Source organism: Gekko japonicus, unplaced genomic scaffold (genome assembly GCF_001447785.1).
Source record: "Gekko japonicus isolate JY-2015 unplaced genomic scaffold, Gekko_japonicus_V1.1 scaffold261, whole genome shotgun sequence".
NCBI classification, from domain to species: Eukaryota; Metazoa; Chordata; class Lepidosauria; order Squamata; family Gekkonidae; genus Gekko; species Gekko japonicus.
The window spans coordinates 555,696-571,423 of record NW_015172558.1 but is presented as its reverse complement, the minus strand read 5'-3'; the positions used below and the strand labels follow the sequence as shown (position 1 = coordinate 571,423).

Here is a 15,728-nt window from a genome sequence, read left to right as displayed (position 1 = left end):
GGGCCCATAAAATTGTACCCCCTGGTCCAATCGTCTTGAAACTTGGTGGGTAGGTTGGGGAGAGGTTCCAGTAAGCACGCTCCAAGTTTGGAGCCTCTACCCCAAACCCCCTCCCCCCCAGCCTCCCACAAAGTTTCAAGAGGATTTTTGCCATTGACTTCAATGGCCCCATTGGTTATAATGGACCCGAATTTTTCGGGTTTCCCGAAAAATTTCAGATATCTATGCTTTACTGATATAGATATTCGGGTTTTTCGGGTTTCCCGAAAAAATTCGGGTCCAGTAAACCCGAATCCGAATTTTTCCGAATTATTTTTTTTTGCACACCCCTAATCCTAAGCCTTACTTTTGCTGGTGCTGCATTTTGTCCATTGTGGGAATAGTTCTCTGCTGCAAAACATGTTCCTTTGGTGCTTGCTGGTTCACTGAAAGGCACTGGCTTTGCATGAGTGGAAGCACCCAGTGCTGGGTGAATGCACTTGGCAGGGGCAAAGCCCCTGCAATGGAAAAGGACACTGCATCAGCAGAAGCAAGGAAGATCCGAGCCCCAGTTGTTAAGGCATTTCCCCCCTAGTATCAGAATTGTGAGTTTTACTTAAACTCAAAAAACAGATGTCTCTTTTGTAAATCACTTTTCTGAAACTTATAAGAGAGGCCACTCACCTTGAAACATTAAAAACTGAGAAGTAGTCTTGGTTTTGGTTCTCCTCAAATTGAAGCTGAAAATGTGGAGAGCTCTCTGATGGGTCACGTTGCAGAGTTTCAGAACTGGGGTGGTTGTGGTGGTGGCGGTTAGAAATTACCATCTCCAGTTCGAAGCTGTGTTCTGCTGAACCAGACTGTTAGTCTATCAAAGTCAGTAGTGTCTGCTTTGATTGGCAGTGGCTCTCCAGGGTCTTTAACATCAGCTACTACATGGTCCTTTTTAACTGGAGGTGCTGAGACCTGAGTCTTGGACCTTCTGCATGCAAAAGAGGTACTTGGCCACTTAGCCACACGTTGCCTGCTGTCATGTATGTATTACATAATAGCACCTTCTTTGCTTTTCTTTTTTGTACAGGTAGAGAACCTCTGGAAAGTTCTGTGTCCTCTTCTTAGAACAGCTTTATCGAACATTACAGTGGAGACCTACAATGACTGGGGGGCATGTATAGCAACCTCATGTGTAAGTTTTGGACATTCCTGTGAAGGGAGGGCATGTTTGAGAACCGCACAATGCTGTTACATTCCCCTCCCCTGGTTCTTTTTTTCTTCTCTCCTTAGATGAGGGTGGGTTTCAAGACCACCCCAGTTGTCCTGAGGTGAGGATGGAAAATGCCCATTCTCCCATGCTTCCTCTCTAGCCTTGGGGAGTCTTGCCTGCTTTGCCAAAGTGCCCATCTGCCCTGTGTCTGCTTCTCTGTTTCATTGTTCCCTCCTTACCTTTGCTGTTATTGATCTTCCATCTGCCTGGTGCAGGACAGGGCTTCGGCTTTGCTGGTGTCCATTCTCCAGGGGGGCAGACAGATGATCTTGTTATACAGTCCAGTTGGATGCTGCTTTCAGAGGACGGGGGCTCTTGTTAGGGCTGGCCCAAGGGTTTTTGGTGCACTAGGCAACTATGAGGCCCCCTCATTTAGCACAGAGAAAAAGGAGAAGTCTGGAATGAACTTCTGCTTTTGTTTATTGGGCATTTGAAATGAACAGTGCAAAAACAAAAAATTGTACTTTTATTGACTTCTTTAAAAGAACAATTTTTGAATTTTAGCCCTTTTGTACTGGGCCATCAATTTTGTGTGAGCATGTTGAATTTTGTGTTAAATGCTTTGCTTTCACAAATTAGGTAATAAGTTGTTTGAGACAGATATTTTATTCTGGCCTCTAACGGGTCAAGACCTTGGCCCGAGAAGGGGTTTTCCACAATGATCTCACTGTTGCCGCCTTGGGAGGTGCTGGAATAGTCCCCTTTACTAGAAGAGTATGAATAATCCTGGCTAGAGAGGTCCCAGTCTTTCCTTAGCAAGACTTAAGCAGCCAGTCTATTTTGCCTTGGGCCAAACAAGCTCATTTGTTAATAATGGCATTTGCTGCATGTTTGTGAATGTTTATTGCTGGGGTTTTAAAAAACATAAATTTGGGATCCAGAATGGAAGAACACAAAGTAGCTTGAAAATTTTGTATCAGGAAAATCACCACACAAAAATATGTGCATAGAGCATTTAAACCCTGGACTTTCAATGAAATACAGTTTGCCATCAGTTCCACAACAAGGCATTTGAAGGAGAAAGTTATATCAGAAACTAGCCTCCTCAGTCAAAATTACACCAAGCATGGGTATTCCTTCCAGTTGTCAGGTCTTTCCGTTCTGTCAGTCATTCATATGAAATACAGATGGAGAACTATGTAACTGGTCAGAAGTTCCATATTTCTAGCACTTTTATCACCTGCGTATCCAAAAACTACCTCAGCTTTCTTCTGCACTCAACAGAGTAGATGTTTGCACAGCAGACCTTCTGTATTAGACAACTCAAATGCTGGAATCATCAATACAATTTCTTGGGAGCAAACCCTATTAAATAAAATGGGACTTACTTCTGAGTAGGCCTGATTATGCTTGCTGCCGAAGTCACTCTTCGGCCCACACCGTTTCAAACTGGAAAAAGTCAAGAGGTTGGCTTTTTAATAGCAAAAAAAAAGGCAGCAAAAGGACTGAGAAAATACTTGGGAGTAGCTTTTCTTTTTAAAATAAATAGATCCAAATCCATAACTGAAGTGCAAGGAAGGAGCAAAAGTCTGTGCTGGATTAGGATTTTGAGGCAAAGGGAAGAAGGTGAAGCCCACAAAAAGGCAGCTGTGTCCACACACCCCATTCCTGCCATATTTTGCCATTTGCCAACACGAGGGAAGGGGGCAGTTCCAAAGCAAGTCCCACCTGTCTCCTCCTCTCACCCCTTGCAAATTCAGAAGGCAACCAACCTGAAGGGCAGGTGTGAGGTCACTTCCACTGCTGACATTCAGTGCATGTCTTTTTTCCCTGCCCCAGCAGCAGTTTCTGACCCCTTTCTTTGGCCTTCTTCTTTCCCCTCCTGTGGATTTTATTTATTCATTAGATTTATACCCTGCCCTCCTCACTGAAGTGGGCTCATGAGATTTACATAACATTTTAAAACTATTTAAAACCACATGAAATCTATACATAAATTTCCTATGCAGCGGTGAACAATGATCCAATATTTCCATATCCAATATTTTCCATAACAGGAGTCAGTCAATACAAACAATATTGATGGAAAAGATCCCAGGGAAGGTTCTGATGTTATATCCAGATCTTGTGTGATCAGATGCCTGGTGGAAGAGCTCCATCTTGCAGGCCCTGCAGGATTATAGTAAATTCTGCAGGGCCCTAGTATCCTCCAGGACCTTGTTCCACCAGTGTGGAGCTGCCACAGAAAAGGCTCTAGCCCTGGTGGTGGCCAATGCTCCCTCTAAGCTGTGAAGTCCTGTGAGCAAAAATCCTACTTTGTGAGCTACCAGCATTAAATTGTGAGCAAGCGATTTGGCTGCTGCATAAATTAGTTTGCTCTGGAGCCATCCTTCCTGAGCGGAGACCAAAATGTGTGAGCCAGAGGCTAAAAAACTGTGAGCTAGCTCACACTAACTCAGCTTAGAGGGAACACTGGTGGTGGCCAGTCTGGCCTCTTTAGGGCCAGGGAGAACTAGGAGGTATTGTGTCCCAGAATGCAGTACACTCTGGGGAACATGTGGGGAAAGGTGGTCCCTTGGGTATGCTGGTCCCTGACCATAAAGGGCTTTATAGGTAAGAACCAGCATCTTGAACCGAATTCGGTATGTTATAGGCAGCCAGTGCAGTGCTTTCAGCACAGGCTGGATGTGTTCTTGCAGAGAGAGATCCAGCAACACCCTGGCTGCCACATTCTGCACCAGTTGCAGCTTCTGAATTTGGGACAAGGCCAGCCCCATGTAGAGAGCATTACAGTAGTCTAATCTCGAGGTGACCATTGCATGGATTGCCGTTGCCAAGTCGCCACATTCGAGAAGGGAACCAGCTGCCTGATCAGCCTAAGATGTTAGAACGCTGATTTGGCAGTGGCTGCTACCTGGGCCTCGATCGTTAGGAGGGCATCCAAGAGCACTCCCAGACTCCTAACCTCCGGCTCTGGAACCAAAGGTGCCCCATCAAAGGTTGGGAGTGGGATCGCTGTGACTTAAGCACAGAACTTCCGTCTTCATTGGTTTCAATTTCAGCTGGCTCAGCCTAAGCCATCCAACCACAGCTTGTAATGCCAGGTCCAGATCTTCCAGCCCAGATAGGTAGGGTTGCCCAGCCACTTCATAGGGAAGTTGCCCCTACTTGGCTGCTTTCACTGTGACTGACGGCACTGCCTAGGGCTGCCACTTGCTGCAGTGCCACCAACCCCAGGCCTGGCAACAGGGGAAGGCAATGGCCACTACCTGCATATCTCCGCTTGGCACTGCCCAGGTCTGCCACTTTTCATGCCCTGCAGGCTGGGTGCATCTATGGGAACACCAATAGCAGAGACCCCCCCCCCAGCAGTCCACTGTGGTGCTGGCTGGGCTACTGCTTGCCATGGCTAAGAGGGCTGGGTTGGCTGTCCCTTGAGTTTTGGCACAGACTGCCTAATGAAAGGGCCCGCTCTGACTTCTCCCATTACCACAAGGTAACAATATAGTCTTAACTAAACTTCCGGTGGGTGGATCGGTGATGGCGGTCGCTCTCCTCGATGTCTGAGGAGGCGACTAGCACTCCCTCGGCTTGGAGGGGTGCCACCTCAAGTGGCCCCCCCACGGAGCCCTTGTGAAGGGTTCCAGGCCAGGGGGCTTTTGAGGGTTAGCCCCTTCGACGGCTTAATGCCAGAGATGAGTTCGACATAAACAGATTTTTTTTTACTAAAATGGAGTAACCCCCCCCGTGAGAAAAGCGGTGCGTAAGGAGGGACGCCTCCTAAGCGCGTGAATGGACTAACGTAGAAAAGGGGGAAGGGGGGAAGCAAACAGCGAATTCTTTTCTGAGTACTGATAGTGGAGCGACGAGTCTTTCGGGTCCTGGCATAGTGGTTTGGAAGTGTAAACAAAGTGAAATATGGCGGCTTCCCGAGGAAAGTTAAAACCGAAACCAGGCAGTCAGAGCCCAAGACCGGATGAGGGAGCAGACTTCATGAAGTTGCTAGCGGATATGCTGAAGCCAGTAATGGAGCAACTCGGTGGTATTAACCAGCAACTAGCCACACTGAACCAAAACTTCGCTCTGCAGCAGTGCCAGCTGGCAGAAACGGAGAAGAAAGTGGAGCACGCAACTGTAAAAATTACAGAGATGGATATTGCAAATAAGAAGATGAAGAAAAGAGTGACAGATGTGGAAACAGCACAAAGACTTCAGGAAACTCATGTGTTACAGCTTCAAATGGAAAAAGCTAACATGACTCTCAGATTTCAGGGGGTGCCAGAAAAGGAAAAAGAAGATTTAAAGAAGACTCTGGGAGAGATCATCGCTCCAGTAACAGGTATTTCAGCAGATGAAATAGTAAAAGACATGGAGGCTGCCTACAGAGCATACTCCAATTATATCAGGAGAAATGACCTGCCTGGAGAGATTGTGGTGAGATTTGCAAGAAGACAGACCAGAGATGCGGTATTAAAGGCAACCTCGGCAAACCCACTGAAAATTGGGAATACAATCATAAAGACTTTAAAGGATATACCATTTGAAATCCGTCAAAAGAGGAAAGGTTACAAGGAACTGATCTCATTTCTTCAAACTAATGGAATTCAGTACAGGTGGGCGATTCCTGAAGGTGTAATTTTTAAAGTTAACGGCAAAAGAGAGAAGATTGATTCCATCTTCAAAGCTAAGGAATTTTTGAGACGTCAGCTCGAGCCGGAAGTAGAACGTAAAGATGAAGAATCCAAGTCAAGTGACTCTGTTACCTCGGGAACGAACGAGGACTCTGTGGGGGAAGCGGGTGCGGGAGTGGGAGCAACGAAAAATGTGTATGACTTTAGGGATAGAAAACCGAAGTAAGGGCAGAAGTACTCTGTAAATGGCTCTTTGAAGTAAGAAGATGCTCAAGAAGAACTCTCATAAAAATTAACTTACTAATATAGAAGCTGTGTAAAACAAGAACTTCACAAGTATATTGTATCACTAACACTTGTATTACTAACATCCTATATATATATATTACTATATATATAGTCTTAACTACAAACAAATAATAGATGAGGCTGCTGATCCTGATATTTATATTTGTATGAAAAATTACCTTTTTCATGATGATCACATGCTTTTAACTGGGAGTGAGTCCCACAGGACTTGCTTCTGAGTAAGCACGCATAGGTAGCAACACAGGAATCTAGACATCTACTTTAGGCATTGTAGAGGGATTTAACTATTTCTATTCCACCTTTCCTTGTGGCAGCAACCATCTACCATTTTTGTACTGCATTTTTTTTTTACAATTGCTGTTGTAAAAAAATCTGCCGGTAATTTGTTTTTTTCTTTTGTGAGGAAATACAATGCTATTCAGTAAAATTCATCACACAGCAGCAGGAATGTTTTTTACTGAATTGATTTTTTTCAGGAGAGCCCTATTATGATTTCTGTTGTCATAAATGACTTTTGCTCTCTTTTTCTTTGTTTTTAATACAGGAGAGCAGAGATCCCCGGAAGTTGCACTGGTTGTTTGAACTATTGTTGGAGTCTCCGTTGAGTGGTGAAGGAGGGTCGTTTGTTGATGCATGGTAAAATACTTTAGTGTTTTACATATTTGTGGGGAAGGTCTGAATGACAAGTGGGGCTCAGCTTTTCCCAGAACAGACTGTTCCTCTCTAGTCCCTGCTAGCACTGATGTAATATCAAAGCATGTTGTACTTCTCCAGTTTCTCCTCATGGAAGTGTGTTCTCTCTCTGTCTCTCTCTCTGTCTCTCTCTCTGTCTCTCTCTGTCTCTCTCTGTCTCTCTCTCTCTCTGTCTCTCTCTCTCTCTCTCTCTCTCTCTCTCTCTCTCTCTCTCTCTCTCTCAATTGCATGAGCCAAGCACAAATTTACTTTCTAAGCAGAAAATGGTCTGGTGGGTCTTCCTTTACATGCAAGTGCAATGTTAAGGAACTTGGTTTTGTTACATGAAGAGGCTTTGGAGAAAAGGTAAAGTCATACCTGTAAACACTACACATTGTTTCTTACTCCCTCCCCCTTTTCCTTTCCAGTCGACTGTATGTCCTGCAAGGTGGCCTCGCACAGCAAGAGTGGCGTGTGCCAGAGCTGCTGCACAGATTGCTGAAGTACCTAGAACCTAAACTCACCCAGGTTTACAAAAATGTCAGAGAGAGGATAGGAAGGTCAGTGTTGGCTGCTTTAATTCTTGTTTAAGTGGTTACTATTTATAATAGATGTATTCCACCCTTTCTGTGGGGTACTTTTTTGTCTCATTTTGTCCTTGCAGCAGGTTGGGTTGGGTGTTGAGGAAGTGATCTTTCGCAGTTGAGTACAGCCAAGACTGAGCCTGTATGCTGCTCACTTTTATATAAACCCAAATGAGAAACTGTATGATACACTTCTTAGGGTGAGAGTTTTACCTTGAGAAAACATTAACAGAATTTACAGAATCTGATGGCATACCTCAATAAGAAAGATTATTCCTCTGAATGAATTCTGTTTCTTCATGTAATTGAAATATTGACAGCAGTATTCAGCTTTGTACTTAGATACTTCTGCCTCAAGTGACTAAGCTTTGGTTGCTGGAAAACCCATCTGCATTTTGTGCATGCTGTTCAAAGTTTCTTCACTGTTATAACTTTACCAGGAGGTGGTCCCAAAATACTGAATAGAGCAAGCTTCTGGAAGAGGACTTCCTTGTACCTCCCCAGTTCTGTTCCTGGAGGCAAAGGACCCTCATGAAGTGCTATTCCACTAGTGAAAGAGCATCTTTGGATCCAACCACTGTCTTTCAGCTTTCATTGGAAAAGTGTTTACTTTCTCATGTTTTGCAAAAACTCTTCTTGCAGTGCCCAGATCCTCATCTTTTCCCACTTCCTTCTGTCCTTCCCACCCCTTCTTGCTTCAGTAATCAGATTAAAACAAAGGGGAGGGACTCACAAGGATGTGCAGGAGCATCCCAGTTTCCCCCTCCTGTGCTATTTCCTCTTGCCCTTCCCTGAAAACCTCAGTAGCTTCTCCCCTTTTCCTTCTTCCTTCTCTCCTTCCCACCCTCCACCAAACCTACCTTTTCCCTGCCACACTGTATTAAGTTTTCCCTCATTCTTTACCCCTGGCAGTCTCTCCTGGGGAAAAGTCTGGCCCAGTAGCATGGTGGTGATTGCCAGGCCGTGCTCAGTTGCACAGTGGGGAACTTGCAAGGACTTATGAGTGGTACCTCCCTTCCACCTCTATCCCCTTCCCCACACTAATTCCTCTTTTCCCTACTCCTGGCAATGCTCACATCCTCATCTTTTCCTGCTTCCTTCTGTCCTACATTTTATCTGTCCGACATCTTCAGCTGTACTATTTATTTACTATCTTACCTTTCTCCCCAATGGGGACCCAAAGCAGCTTACATTGTTCTTCAGTCCTCCACTATATCTTCATAACAACCCTGCGAAGTAGGTTAGGTGAAGAGTGTGTGATGGGCCCAAAGTCACCCAGCAGGATTCCATGGCAGAATGGGGATTTGAGCCTAGGTTTCCCAGATCCTAGTGTGATACTTTTACCACTGCATGCTGGCTTTCATTAGGTGGATGCTGTCAAATGGCAGTGAGTTGCCAGGTTTTCACCCTGGGCCTGTGTGAGTCATGCAAGTAGTGTGGTAGTGAGTCCCAAATTAATTGCTGCCTGACATGGCTTAATGAGTCCTGTCTCCAGGGCAAGGGGGAGGGAAGAGAGGTGAATTGGAAGGTCAAATTAGCCCTGGAAAAGTTCCTCCCCCCCAAGACGAGAATGAACTGGGAGCAAATGGGGAAGTTTCCTAACTTCTATGAAGAGCTGAACATATGAAACTTGTTTGTGCTGAATCAGACTGGTCCACCTAGCTCAGTACTGTCAACTCAGACTGGCAACTGTTTTTTTCCAGCACTGCTACCTGAGATTCCTTAAATTGGCAGTGTTGGGTTAAACTCTTCTGTATGAATGCATATTCTTATTTTCACACTTTTTAAAAGTGAATTGCCCCCTTCAGAGCCAAAGACATAATGCCAGTTTTAGCCTTGGGGCTGATCTACATGGAAGGGTAAAGTGGTATGGTTTGTCTAGACTGTACTCCTTCATAAACATGCAACAGAGATGATTGAATATTCCTGATTGTCAGAGCTAACTGTAAGTAGAAAATAAGCTTATCAAGCCATGCTAGTATTTCTTTTCCTGAAGTGCTAGATCTTGCATAGAGCGTTTTAAAGAGAAATGTTCAAAGACACATACAAGCATCCTGAAGTATGTGATTCTTCTAGATGTGTGCCTCAGTTCTAGATGTGCTTGGACTCCAGGGGTAAGGGGGGATCTTATTGTGATAGTTGATGAACTCTTCCTTTAAGCTGCATGTCAGATTTAAATGTGTTCCTTCTCTCTGTTTTATGTAGCGTTTTGACATATATCTTCATGATAGATGTCTCCTTACCAAATACTGCTCCAACAAAGTCCCCCCATGTCCATGAGTTCACTTTCCGAATACTTGAAAAACTCAACCCCCTTATGGAAGTGGACGAAGAAATTCAGAATCATGTTATGGAAGAGAATGGGGTTGGAGATGAAGATGAGCGGACTCAGGGCATTAAACTCTTGAAAACTAGTAAGTTACTGTAGTCACCTTTCAAGAACTAAGTTGAATGTTCAGCCATGTTACGTTTGGAATTTATGTTCTCCTTTAAGGGAGTTAGTCTGAAAAGTTATGCCAGATATTAAATTTGAATTTCATAACTTCTCCTATTGTGCTCTTTTTTTGACCTTGTATGGAGCTGTTATGTTTGTCTTTATTTTACCCTCAATAGTTCTCAAGTGGCTGATGGCAAGCACAGGAAGGGCCTTCTCCACAGCTGTCACTGAACAGCTTCAGCTGTTGCCATTGTTCTTCAAGGTATGCAATTCATTGCAATTTGTTGTATTTAGGCTGCAGAGGTGGCTTCTGAAAGCGTTAAGCCCAAAAGGCTTGGAAAATGTTCACCCTTTCCAGTTTGGTGTAGTGGTTAAGTGTGTGGACTCTAATCTGGGAGAACTGAGTTTGATTCCCCACTCCTCCACTTGCACCTGATGGATGACCTTGGGCAAGCCATAGTTCTGGCACAGCTGTTCTTGAAAAAGAGCACTTTCTGTCAAGAGCTCTCTCAGCCCCACCTACCTCACAGGGTGTCTGTTGTGGGGAGGGGAAGGGAACGGAGCTTGTAAGCCGTTCTGAGACTCCTTTGGGTAGTGAGGGGCAGGGTATAAATCCAATCTTTTCTCTTCTTCTTCTTGTATGTGACTTAAGCCATTTACCTAGCCCTCCTCCTCACCAAGAAGAGCATTTATTCAAAGGACAAATCCACATTGACTGCCACTCCACTTATGTGGCTCTGTCCTGTTGTCAGGATGCATGATGAGGGCAAGTGTTTGCTGGGAAAAAGTGTGAGGAGCTGTATTCCAAAACTGACTTGATCTCGTGCCCCAACTACTTTCAGACGCAAGTCCCCTACACATTCACACACTGCCTTTCACAGTGTGAATGGGCAGAGCAATAACTGGCATGGAGGAGACCATACAGCCTTCCTTCTAGGGATGCCAGCCTCCAGTTGGGACCTGGGGATCCCCCAGAATTACAGCTTCTCCCCAGACTACAAAGAAAATGGATGCTTTGGAGGGTGGGACTCCATGGCATTGTACCCCACTGAGGTCCCTGTCCTCCCCAGGCTCCATCCCCAAATCTCCAGGAGTTTCGTAACCTGGATCTGGCAACCCTACTTCCTTCACAGCAAGCCAGTTGTTGCCATGCAGCTTTTAAGTAGACTGAATCAAAATGGGAGGGAGCATGTTTCACAAACGTTTCTGCTCTATGGGAACCCCCCCCCCAAGTGATTTGGGGAGATCAGGAAACCATTCTCCATGTAGCTCTTTCCTTGACATTCAGAGAGAAAGGAGTGCTTCCTGCCCTCAGTCTGAATTGTCCATGTACCTAAGTGTGATTGGCTACGTGATGCACACCATCACATTTATTACAAGATCTCTGATTGGCTGGGTTCTCACAGGTAGGGAGGGCAATGGGTAGGTGGTAATGGCTCCAAAGGAGCAGTAGTGTGGAAAAACAGATGCTGCAAACAGCAGATGGAGAGGAAACAAAAAGAGATAAGGCAAAGGGTGCTTGGGATGCACATTTTAAGCCTCCAGAATCCCAAAGCCCCATTTTTTTTCCTGGCCACATATTCAGCACAGCTTTCAAATGGAGATTTGTTTCTAACAAATCAAATCAGTTTTTCTGTTTTCAGCTTTTTTTAAAGTCTAGAACATACCTTTTCATTTGTTGAGGTGTGAAAAGGTCACTGGAAACAGCATTATGTTATTGTTGCTTGTGCTTTTTAGTATGTTATAAAATAGGGTTTTCAGGGTTTTTAAAGCATATTCTGTATAAGTGGTTTTCCCTTTCTCTTAGCCTTCATCTCCCCTTTATTTTACAAATCATTAATGATTATTGTATTTACATAGCATCCAATGCCAAGTATCTACCCAGGGTCCTTGCATAAGCAGCCAGCTAACACACACGAAGCTGCCTTATATTGAATCAGACCATTGGGGTCTCAAGAGTCAATACTGTCTACTCTGACTGGTAGTGGCTTTTCAGATCTTGGGTGGAGATCTTTCACATCAGCTACTACCTAATCCTTTTAACTGGAGATGCCAGGAATTGAACCTGGGACCTTATGCAACTGAGCCATGGACCTTCCCAGTCGTGTACACACATATTTTGTGTCTTGCATAAATGCTTCTGTGGAAGCATCTTAATACTGCTCTTAGTTCTTTTGGCTAATACAGCAACAGTCACTTGAGTTTTCATTACAGAGGCATCACTGTTCCCTTCCTTGCCTCCCCTCACTATAGCTAAAGAGGCTGATGTGTGTTATTCTGTTATGTGCCATTTAGCGTGTTAATTTTTCAAAATGAAAACAGTTGTGGCTGTTGTCTCCAACAACCCATGTTGGCTAACCTTTCCTGTTCTTTGCTTGTACAGATTGCTCCAGTAGAAAATGATAATAATTATGATGAACTGAAGAGAGATTCCAAGATGTGCTTATCATTAATGTCTCAGGGATTGCTGTATCCTCAACAAGTGCCTTTGGTACTACAGGTGCTAAAACAAGTGCGTGGTTATTTTCTAACTGTGTAAATAAAAGGGTTTCAATTGTTAGCTGGATTTCAGGGTGAAGGAACAGTTGAAATAGATCCACACACTGTACACATGGTTGGCTTGGAAATTTCATTTACCATAGCAGTTTGTGAGAGGTTACATTATGTGTTATAATGCAGTTCCAGCATATAGTTGGTTGGATTTTCTAGGAGGCTGATTACACTGGACAGGTGCAGTGGCCCTTCTTGTATGTTTTCCTTCACCCGAATAGGTTGTGATAATGAATGGAAAGATCAAATGCAGTCTCTAATATTTTATATTTCTTATTTATATAAAATAGTTACTGTTGTTCAGCCATCCCTAGCAACAGCTTTAACCAAGCATTAACCAAAGAGAGGTTCCACCGTGTTCTTTCAATGTGTGAAGTGGGGTGGTACACAATGCATGCTGACATTTTCCTTATGTGAACTCCCTGTTGCATAAAGTACATTTCCTTGCACCTGGCAAGAAGTATGCTTCAGTCTTTTGACTCCAAACACTACAAGTTTGTTCACTCTGTTGTTAGGAACCCATTGGTCTTCTTTGTGGTCTCTGTGCATCACACCTTTGCGATATAGTGCGCTTGCGCCGACCCCGATCGGTATAATAGAAAGCAAAAGGAATTTTCGTGCCCACTCCCCGGTCACGTGCCGGGCTCCACTGCACATGACCAAGGGAGAGGCACGACAATCCCGCCAGTTCTCTTCTGACCGCTGCGCTGGTAGGACTCTCTCCTCCTCGGTCGGTAAAACTATACTTTTTGGGGGCCTTTAGGCCTTGTTTTATTCAAGTTTAGTTAGTTAGGAAAGTTTTTTCAGTTAGTGTTTGTTGGACTTATTTCTCTACTACCCCCCTTTCCCCGGCCTACTGCTGCGCGGTGGGGTTTCTTTAAACGTTGCTTGGAGTGCAGCAGTAAGATCACCCCCCCAGATGGACATTCTCTTTGCCTTTTATGTTTTGGGGAATCACACGAAGTAGACTCTTGCGCCCATTGCTTCAAGTTCTCCAACCAGACCAGGAAAAATCGGGCTGCTAGACTGCAAGTGGCGCTGAAGGAAGTCGCACTCTCTCATCCCAAGAGACGTCCGGACATGCATTGATGTCGACGCCTGCATCGGAAGCGACAGTTGCCATGTCTTCGACGCCGACTTCCATTGATGCCGTAAAATCGGTGCCGAAACGGCTGATTCAAGCACAACAGTCTGAAGCCCATACTTCTTCTAAAAACGTAAGGAGGGCAAGGACGTTCGGCATCAAGTCTAAGAAGCACAAGAAAGGCTCTCGCGTAGCCGCTTCGCTTGATTTAACAAGCCGAGGGCAGCCAGAAGGTGCACTTCGGTCACCTTCGCTATGTCCCATCCAGTCCCTTGACTCCGACCAGGAGCTGGACTTGTCTCAGGTTCCTTGATCACCCGATATCGAGAACCTGCACTGAGATTGGACACATAATGTTGTCCCTTCACCTCCGTTCATCACCGATGAGCGAGTTCGATCTCTGACGCCGATTCCGTCCATGACATGGGATCAGCGCCAATGGCAATATTTATACAGAGCCTACCCCTTTTCGGGATCGATGCCGTGGCTCCCTCATCCCCCCATGGAGTGGGATCGCCAGTCTTCCTCATCCAGAATTTCTCGGTACCGTGATCTGTCCCCGGCACCAGAATTCGTTAAACCTTCCCAATTGAGACTGATAACTAAAGGTCCAGGTCTTCAGCCATTGACACCGAAAACTTCCATAGATCTATCGGAACTTAGGCCTTCAATGCCAATCCTCCAAATGTCATTCTCTGAACCCTCAAATCCGTCCAGCTCCCCCAGCTCTTACTTGGATGAGGAGAGTCCCCATCCACTAATAGAAGTGTCCCCTCTGCAACAAGTTGAGGTCGAACTCCCTATTTCACCGTCGGAGGACGTTAAACCCTATGGGGACGATTAAAAGTATGGCTCACACACTAGCCCTGCCCACCATCCAGCCTCTGCCGACAGTCACGGACTCAATCTTCGATATCGTACAAATGGACACCTCGACAGCAGTAGCCCTTCCCATGACGTCGGTCCTTTTGCAAACAGCCAAAGCCCCTTGGACTCATCCTTCCTCTGTATTGATCTCTAATAAGAGTTTGGATCATATGTATAAGATTCAAGAATCTGGGGCAGAATTTCTTTCATTCAGCCAAAGCCTAATTTGTTAGTGGTTACATCTTCAACCAAGGGCAAGAGTACTCATTCTATACCTCCAGATAAAGAGGGACGAAAAATTTAGTCTTTCAGCAGAAAATTTTATACTGCCGGAGCTCTGGGTATCATAACCTCCAATTATGCAGCCTGCATGGGAAGTTATCAGTATTCCCTCTGGGAACAAATGTCTGAATTTATTTCAACCCTCCCAGATGAGTGTAGGCACCAAGCTAGAAGCATCCAAACAGAGGGGATGCTCTTGGCGAAACATCAACTCAACATATCCAAGAATTCACTGGATACAGCAGCAAAGACTCTCACTTCTGCAGTCGCCTTAAGCAGATATGCATGGTTACATTCCTCAGCTTTACAGCCAGAAACTAAAACCACTGTAGAAGACCTTCCATTAGAAGGTGATGGACTTTTTAGCTTCACCATGGATGTGGTACTTCAAGAGCTTGACAAAAGCATCAAGACATCTCACAGCTTAGGGGTTGCACCTCCTAATAAACCGCATAAGGGAAAACCATGGTCCAAACAATGGTCAGGTAGACCATCGTCTAAATATTCCTCCGAGCCACATTGGCAAAGGTCTCCGAGTCGTGAGTCCTGTCCCTACGGTGGAAAACCTAAATTTTCGTCTAACGCTCTATCTAGATCCAAATTTATTTATTTATTTATTTTTATTTATACCCCACCCTCCCCGCGCGCGGGCTCAGTGCGGCTTACAGTATGAGCTGCATTACAGCACCATAATACACAATATGGCACACAGTGCAATAAAAACACAATAAAACATTTTAAAACACTTTAATACAATGGGCAAATGCCCAAGGATCCCCCGTGACAAACACCTCTCTCCATATTGCACCTGCCCTTGGGGCAAAGGGAGGATGATGTGGCCCCCTGATGTACCTTGGCCACTCAGCCTCCAGCAGCGGTGCTGCAATCCTGGCCCTCATTGATGGTAGTGGTAGCGGCGGCGGCTCCTATTCAAAAGCCTGGCGGAAGAGCTCCGTTTTGCAGGCCCTGCGGAACTGTAACAGGTCCCGCAGGGCCCTGATCTCTTCCGGGAGCTCATTCCACCAGATAGGACCCGCCACCGAAAAGGACCTCTCAGTGGGCACGCGTGCCATCGCCCCAGCCAGGCCCAGACCGTCATTAAAGTGTGGAATTCTCTGCCAAATAATTT

General features: G+C 45.2%; 1 protein-coding gene across 2 annotated transcripts in view; it reads left to right on the top strand.

Annotated features, from left to right (window-relative positions):
• The window catches only part of PSME4 (proteasome activator subunit 4), a 116,438-nt gene that overhangs the window by 81,942 nt on the left and 18,768 nt on the right, over positions 1-15,728 (top strand). For both annotated transcript variants that reach the window (XM_015421218.1, XM_015421219.1), the window contains 6 exons: positions 1,061-1,165; positions 6,668-6,759; positions 7,224-7,355; positions 9,585-9,793; positions 9,993-10,078; positions 12,200-12,328. In XM_015421218.1, coding sequence (XP_015276704.1) covers positions 1,061-1,165; positions 6,668-6,759; positions 7,224-7,355; positions 9,585-9,793; positions 9,993-10,078; positions 12,200-12,328 — 753 coding nt within the window. The remainder of the gene's footprint in view (positions 1-1,060; positions 1,166-6,667; positions 6,760-7,223; positions 7,356-9,584; positions 9,794-9,992; positions 10,079-12,199; positions 12,329-15,728) is intronic.